Source organism: Tigriopus californicus, chromosome 5 (assembly GCF_007210705.1).
Source record: "Tigriopus californicus strain San Diego chromosome 5, Tcal_SD_v2.1, whole genome shotgun sequence".
NCBI classification, from domain to species: Eukaryota; Metazoa; Arthropoda; class Copepoda; order Harpacticoida; family Harpacticidae; genus Tigriopus; species Tigriopus californicus.
In genome coordinates, this window is record NC_081444.1 from 8,609,472 (window position 1) to 8,617,908 (window position 8,437).

Consider the following 8,437-nt stretch of genomic DNA (forward strand, 5'->3'; position numbering starts at 1 on the left):
TTGCGTTTTTCTTGCATGGTGAAATATGAAAAACACAAACTCACTGAGTTGAGGTAGTCGCGGATAATCTACAGAAGTGCCTATTTATCGAAGCAGTCGCTCCCCTAACATTTGGTTTATTCACTTCCCCACGATTCGAGGAAAACCCGATCCATAATATAGTCTGTCTGACCCATCAGAAAACTGAAAGAAAAAATGTTTCATTTTGGCAACTGTTGTTTATTCCAACCATTCTAACCGTGTACAGTCACTGGCTATGTTCTTTGATTTTTTTATTCAAAAGGGTAACATTTAAAAAAAGCTAGGATACATTGCAAGAAATTCTGAACCCACATTTACTTTATACTTATTTTTTACATCTACAAACATACATTTCTTTGTTTGTGGAAGCCTGCTTGAACTTTCATGCTATTCTTACAAATTTTGAAATCAGATTTTGAACCTAATCAAAATGATTTGCGCTCATTTGCAGAATGGGAAGAAGTGTTTTTCTGAGCCGAGTTAGCCTATCACCCCTTTGTTCTTCTCATTCCTGAATCAATCTTATGGATTGAGCCAATTTCAAGTTGGTCTTCGTTATTTCGATTATTCAGTTCGTTGTCTCCAAAACTCTTAGGATCGTAGTTTTAAATTCATCTTGGCATTAATTGCAGTGGATGAGCAATTATCACGATTCCAAGATGCTCTGGTTTCCTCCTTTGCAAAGATATCTTCTTCGTTTTTCTATCCATTTGAAATCATGGAACTGCAATGCAGTTCCTGGAGAATTGTCCTACGGGATACATGGGCTTATAGTATAAAAAAATAGACTTTTGAGATTACTTTGGATTTGATTGATTCTCTTTTTGTCTCAGTTCCTCTTGAAGATTCATGAAAATACGTCTGAGGCGCGACCGACGTCTTCGCCCGGGAAGCCCCAATTTGGGGACCTTGAGTTGTAAGAGCTTTGTTCAGAGAAGACTTACAATGTTACGAGATTATATCCTAAAGTGCTTATTTCACTTTTGAATGCAAGTCCAATCTTATAAAAGCGACGAATTTGCCTCCATCGTGTGCCAAAGTGAGGAGTACCAACAGTAAGCCAACAACGTTCCCGTTCCACTTTCGAAATGGAGCCCGGACGAGTTTACATTGACTCGGGGTACAGAATGTACTATGACGAGGGTGAGAGCATTATTCACGAAACGCATTTCCTCCAAATTCATATGTCTGTAAGATAGTTTGACAAGTTTCGAGCTACTTTCTTCACTCCCTTTAGGTGGGGTTGGCCACATTTCCATTGTTTATGATTTTCTAAATTATGCATCTTTTTCATTTTCATACATATTGTATTCGATGAACAATCTTACGCTAAAAGCAACCAACCCACTGTTATTTCAAAGCAAAAGCACGGATCAAATGCATGACGGAACCCATTGGTACTTTCTAGTGAAACATACCTATGGAGGCACGTAAAGTATCGGATCGGATTTCATCTGTGTGAGCTAGTCAGGCTGCTCCACAATTGCGAAAAGAACTATCACGATTTTAGCACATTCAGTGCTTCTAAATTTTCATTGACAAAATTGTTCGCCACATTGGGACATCGTTCGACAGTTATTTTCAACCATTAAAGTCCAACATTCATTTGCTAACAGTACATGGCAAACGACAAAAATATGCAGAAAGTACGAAAAAATATTTGGTGCCAACTTTTTTGTCATCAGTAAGAAGTGTGGGGACACTTCCTTCATGTTAGAACCAGAGGGCGCACTAGTATGAAATCCCAAACCTTTACACTTCTCTATAGCTACAAACTATATGGCATCTTTACTGCTTCTGAGGCAAAATAGTTGGCTGGTTTTATGAAAAAAAAATTTGGGCTGCGAACATTCATTACATGTTGCACTTACATTATTCCTTATCGTAATTCAAGCTTCACACCTACCAATATGTACATGGTTAGTCAACTATGGCGTTGATTTTGAGATTATTTCGTCTTTAGGGACGAAATTAACCGATGGAATTCCAGCCGGATTGGAGTCTGTGTTGCCGGAAATTTGGAAGCAATATCCTCCTGAGCATCCAATGATCACGGATTTCTTTGCTGTCATTGTGTTTGCTTTGTGGCTAGTCAACTTTTTCGGGAATGGATTAGTCATCGTGGTCTTTTTGGTCACAAAAAGTCTACGGACACCTGTAAGTTGAAGTCAAACTCACCTCGACTTTCCTGAACTGATGATTGATATAAAAAACGGAAACAAAGAGAGTGAAAAAACATTCTTTCAAATATAAAATTGTAAATATGGCTCAAATCTATATGATAAGTTTAAATACTTTTTTTCCTTATTGAAAACCTGTAACAATCAGGTTGTACAATGTTCTGTACTAGATTGGAGTCTTCATCATGAAGTACGAGAGTTTCGAGGGTAGATTTTAGCCATATGAAACAAAAGTACCTTCTCATCTCGAAAAAACTTGGAAAACTGTAGAAAAAAATGAGAGATTTAAAAAATAAGCGGATAACAAGAAACTAAGGGGAAAAGCCTCATTTGTGGCACTTTGACACTATTAACGGCATTTTTTCCGTTCATTAAAAAGTTACAACAACTCAAAGTTTTCCTTAATTTGACGAATGATGTCACTTATTTTATGAGTTAGATTCAATTATTTCATCAGGTACGAATGTAAGATCTAACAAAGTTCAGTTTTGATGGCAAAATTTTCAGCAACATATTTGTTTAATACGTCTCTTGACACTAGTTTTCAATGGTTATTTCGTAGAGAATGATATGGCTTGTAATCATCGCTTCGGTTATTGCCATTTGATGGCATTTCCTTTGTGTATCAAGAAATATAAAAGAACAACATGTAATCATTTGATGGATCATCTGCTAAAAGGTCAACATTAGTTATTAGGAGCTTTGAGAGATGCTTAATGAGCTAATGGATTCTTCATTTCAGACAAATATGTTCATTGTCAACTTAGCCTTCTCGGATCTGTGCATGATGACCTTCATGGGACCTTCCGTGACAGTGAATGCCTTCATATCCGACCACTGGATATATGGTGCATTGTTTTGTCAATTGTACGGATTCTTCGGTGCTCTCTTCGGAACTGTGTCGCTGCTAACCATGGTGGTGATTGGCTACGACCGTTACAACGTGATAGTCAAAGGATTATCCGGTACTCGGATCACGGGCTGTAAGGCCTTTTTCATCCTCCTATTTATCTGGATTTACGTTCTGGCCGGGAGTCTGCCACCTCTCTTCGGCTGGGGAGGATTTGCTTTGGGTACGTATACAGTATGATCATCAAGTATTGGACACTTCATTTCGAGTTCTAAGTATATGCAGGCTGGATATATCACGCTGTAATTTATCTCTCAGATTTATCGTTCATTTAGAGTCAATTCTTATATGAAACATTTCAATGTGACCACCTTTTGGGCAGATGACATGGCGTGGGCGATCTGGTTTGGCCTATTGGCTCCACAATTTGACCAAAGACGTCTTGGTGTGCTCCCTTACTCATGTTGACGGCCTCCATGCCTTAGAGGCTAGAGCAAAAAACTCAAATTCTTTCTGCGCCATTTGATGCCATTTGTTTGACCCTATTTGAAGGTTTGACACCAAGAATGAGTACCTAGTGCTTACTGATGTGTTTCAAAACATTTCAGCGTCCAGAACCTAGTTCAGGGGTCCCATTACAAGCAAAATCGGAACCACCTGAGTGGCAAAACTTGACCTGCCTTTTAGGTATTGGAACCAGGGCTACATTAAAACTCATTCCTGATCTTGGATCTTCATTTCTGTACCCTTTTTTCTTGGAATTAGGAGCCCTACCAGAGGTTCTTCAAGCTAAAAAGCTGATTTATCACTTCGAGACCCATCACTACTAATGTCTTCTGGTGTCAAACTTGAATAAGTGGTCGGGAGATGCAAGGAAAGAGGGCGCAACAAGTATGGACATCTAGGCTCTTTACGCCTTATATCTATCTATGATCGTACCATGTCCTTGGGGATGAATGGAAGCCCATGTAACCTCGAGGGTACCCTTGAGAACTGACGCAATCTTGCGGATCTAAAATCATTTAGAGGTGGCACAAAAATGGGCTCAAAACTTCCAACCAATTCGGGAGGAAAGCCCTATATTTAATGACCATACTGTACGATCATTTACATGCAGTACATTTATATGACTTTTATATTTTATAGTTTTATGACAACAGAACGCATATTCTTGACTGAAACATTAGAAACCGTGATCGAAAAACAATGCAAAGATTTTGCGAGGATCAATACATTCATATCAGGCGAGACTAAATAGCAATTGAATGGTCCAAAAATTTAAAAAGTCGCCATAATAAGTAAGATCACTGATCGAAATCTGATGAGGTCTATCAAGATGCTAAATTGATATTAAAGTACCAAATCAGGCGATGCTAAACGGACGAATTAACGTAATTCAATTGACAAAAAAATTGTTAGGTTTTGCAGTTTCGATTACAAAAATAGGAGTTTTTATTTGTTCTTTAAACTGCATAATATTCTGATTTTGACCTCGCGATAATTGAATCAAAACAAAACCATATTTACTATAATTAGGGTCAAAGTTAACGTTCATTAACAAATTAACTCACTCATAGATGTAACATAACTAGTCCTGAAATTCAGGCAATCCAAGTAAATAATCATAGAAGAGAGATTACCTTCACGATGAAATTCCAAAGCCAATCAGAAAAGATTGGAAGATACTCTGGCATTATATCGATAAAAGATTTTGAAAGTCAGACTTTATTTCGACGTGAAGCTTATCCTGGCTATTCAGAGCGATTTTTCACTTGTATTCATCTTGTATATGTTTGTAGATATTAGAATGGGAATTGAGCAAAGTCCCCTCGATAATGGAAACCATTTGTTTCAGATGGTTTATTGATCACTTGCTCCTATGACTACTACACTTATGACTGGAATAAGCTGTCATATTGTTTTTATGCCTTCATCACCCACTATTTGCTACCCTTGATACTCGTCCTCTACTATTATGGGTGCATCGTCAAGGCTGTGGTCCAACACGAACGAGCGCTGAAGGCACAAGCTAAAAAGATGAACGTGTCAAGCCTTCGATCAGGTGGTGTAAGTAACTAATTGCAACCGAATTGATTGTTTCACCCCTAAACCAACACGACATTGTTTTAACTCAACAGAATGAAGATGGTCAGAGTGCCGAGATGCGGATTTGCAAAGTTGCCATAACCAACGTTTCTCTCTGGTTTTTGGCCTGGACCCCGTATGCCGTGGTTTTCATGTTTCCACTCTTTGGAAAACTTCACTGGGTTACACCGCTGGTTTCTCAGCTACCCATTTTCTTTGCCAAGACCGCCTCTTGCTTCAACCCGGTGGTGTTTGCACTAAGCCATCCCAAGTACTAGGCTCAAGGAGATGATGGATATGAACAATCATTCAAATATGTCATGGTCTTATTTTCAGGTATCGGGAGGCTTTGTCTGAACTTTGCCCATGTTTAGGCATTCGGGAGGAATCAGCCAAAGGAGGGGATAACAAGAATCCAACTCCGACCATAGCAACCACAACAGCTTGAATTCAAAACTGCATGGCATCTTCCAAGAGAGAACATTTTTGAGAAGTGCCATCAACTCGGAGTCTCAAACTCTTCTTCTATTTGCGTCATTCATCTTTTTAAATAACCCATTCCAAAGAGGATGATACTCTGCATTTAGCTGGCAAAATTTTGACCACAATACATGAAGCATGTCTGACCAAAAACATCACACGTTCAGAAGAAGACTTTGAAGATTTGGGAGTCGCTCCTTCCTTTAATTATGCCTGCCAACTGAGTTTGAAGGGCCACAAGAAATGTATGTAAAAAAATTATTGTTAAGTTTGACTTTTTGAGTTGATTAATACAAAAGCAACCCCTCGTGACCAAAGTTTTGTCAGACGTATTATTTTTCAATCATCGATTACCTTAAATCTTAGTGACATTCTGGCACTCCCTCAAAAATATCTTCTCTTCGACCTAAAGTTATCTTCGGTACGCAGCTTCACATTCGAGAATGGCTTAAAAAGCAGCAATTTGTCTATTTTCCTCAGTTTAAGAATCATTGTTTTCCTTTTAACAAGCCATTTAAAACAAAGATAAAAAGGTTATGTTAGAGGGAGGAAGTAGCGAAACTAAATCTAGATCTATTGGATTGATTCATAAAAAAATGCTAGAAATGAATGATCAGAATGTAAATTTTATTTGCCATATCTTAGTTAAATTGGCTTTCATGTATCTAGTCACAATCATTTAGATTTCAAATGTAAATGATAACCATTGAAAGTGTTTGGAAATAAATATCAAATAACATAACTAATCACGATTATATTATAACTCTGATATCTAGGCAAACTGGAAGGCTCTTACAGATAAATACTTCACCCAACCTATTGTTCTCGCTCACATTGTGTAGCTCTCTGTTTATTTTTCACCCAACCTTTGATTTCTTTGACATGACTCATTGCATTTGAGGCACAATCACTCCCTAACGTAAAAAGAAACGGTGTGGCATAAAGGACGCAAATTTCGATGAGGTTTAAAAAATATCTAGGAACTTTTTATGATTGAATTCATACAAGTCATCGAAAGTACGTATATACAATTGGCAATGATTTTGTCACTACCTAGAAAGTTAGCCAGTCGACTTCTTACTATTATTTTACCTCTAATCTTTATTTTTCTATTATTCTACTGCTTTTACCTCTAAAAATTACAATCTTAAAGTAAAACGTTTCAATGTTGGGAGAAATACTCAGGACTAACTAATAACTTAGCTTTAGTAGTTTTCCATTTGAGCAATTAGAAGATTCCCAATGATAACATTTTCATGTGGTTGATTTTGTTTAAAGTGGCTGATACAGCTGGTTTTGGGTTTCATTAAATACTTGAACCTGAACACAATACTAACATCAACGCCTCTATTGAGACATTGCAGCAGGAAAAAAGATGACGTCAACATCAAATTTTGAGAGTTCACATGTACTATTAGGGCTTATTAGTTCATTGTCAAGGGATTCAATTAGGGTTCCAATTCATTTATTTATCGAAGGAATGGTTCATTTAGCATTGCAATCTACTGTCACACTTTCACTCATAAACATAAGCATGCTTACAAAGATCTTTTTTAGCCTAAAAGAGCTATTTTGAACGTAATTTTCTTACATTAGAATATTCTATTTTAACAAAAGACTTTTTGAAACCTTAGAAAAGCTTTTTGTATAGTATTGCTTATTTTTTGTACTTCTACTGTCACCTCCAAAAATTTGTGCTGACATCATCAGACAGCTGCTGCTTAAAGGAGTCAATTCAGAATCATCTAGACTCTAAAGGTCAATCAATCACATCAAAGTCGTTTCATGTTTTACTTTTATTCGCATCATTTAGCAGGTTTCATTTAGAAGAAGCGCATTCTTATTTGAAATTAAACAAGCCCCTTCTCTAACATGTTCCTTTTTTATTTCCTTTCATCTTGTAAGTCCTCGTTCCATAACATTTGAGCTCATCAACTCCTATGCTTGGAGAAATCCAACGTCCAATCTGCCCACAAAGCCCAACACCTCAAGATGGATGTGTGTCTTTGTGGCATATCGGAAAACAACAATTGCTTGCTAAATCATCCTTTCTTTCACTAATTTTACAAACTTGGGTGTTGTCAGATGAGTAGATCTTAGAGTTAGGGGCTTGGATGTTAACCGGTATGAAAATGTACTCGCCAAAGTGGTCAGAAGCTGCTCATTCTGGGCAACGTCTAAGCCAAGGTTGTTATATATACGTCTAAGCTTTAAACTCAGAGTTCCGGGCGTTTAAAAAACTCGCCTCTAGTTTTGAACATTTTACCAGTCCGCAGCCTAAAATCATGAAGCACCAAACCTTGTATTATTATCAATTCATCTGAGACATCTGAGACATGGACGTTGGTCAGCGACGTGTTTTATTTTTTTACTTGTGACCGAAAATAAAACATATTGTTGAAAACCGAGACACGTAACCAAAAAATAACCAGAACACTTCAAGTCTTCGACACCACAATACAAAGTGATAACTCTAATCAGACTTTTTCTTTTCATATCAGTAACATTCTTCTAAGAAAAGTGCAATGCTACTAATATACACGGAGGGGACATCTGCGCGTAACATCTTTTAAAACAGAAATGAAGCATGTTTAAGTCTCCCGCTCTTCACTTGTCGAAGCTAACAGAAATGACGCCTTCTTTTTACAATTTCCATGACTATTCGAACCATAGAAAACCAACCATAACTAGAATGCTTAAGTTCAACAGGAGCTGTACCGCATGAGCATGTTTTCAGGTCAGCTGACGCTGGTGGAAATGGGACAAAGATATTTCGTTAAATCTCGCTTCAGGCAAGTTGAATTATTATCATGAAACGTTT

General features: G+C 37.5%; 1 protein-coding gene across 1 annotated transcript; it reads left to right on the forward strand.

Moving 5' to 3' along the window:
• The first annotated feature begins 1,013 nt into the window (after nucleotides 1-1,013).
• Nucleotides 1,014-5,933, forward strand: LOC131880981 (compound eye opsin BCRH2-like). Its single transcript, XM_059227721.1, has 6 exons — nucleotides 1,014-1,164; nucleotides 1,985-2,178; nucleotides 2,944-3,274; nucleotides 4,907-5,118; nucleotides 5,190-5,407; nucleotides 5,473-5,933. Exons 1-6 carry the CDS (start codon nucleotides 1,110-1,112, stop codon nucleotides 5,582-5,584), a joined length of 1,122 nt encoding a protein of 373 aa, XP_059083704.1. The 5' UTR covers nucleotides 1,014-1,109; the 3' UTR covers nucleotides 5,585-5,933.
• The last annotated feature ends 2,504 nt before the right edge of the window (nucleotides 5,934-8,437 follow it).

Coding starts and splice junctions, on each gene's coding strand:
- LOC131880981 (XM_059227721.1), top strand. CDS start 1,110: ATGGAGCCCGGACGAGTTTACATTGACTCGGGGTACAGAATGTACTAT. Junction 3,275..4,906: donor CTGGGGAGGATTTGCTTTGG/GTACGTATACAG, acceptor CATTTGTTTCAG/ATGGTTTATTGATCACTTGC. Junction 5,119..5,189: donor CAAGCCTTCGATCAGGTGGT/GTAAGTAACTAA, acceptor TTAACTCAACAG/AATGAAGATGGTCAGAGTGC.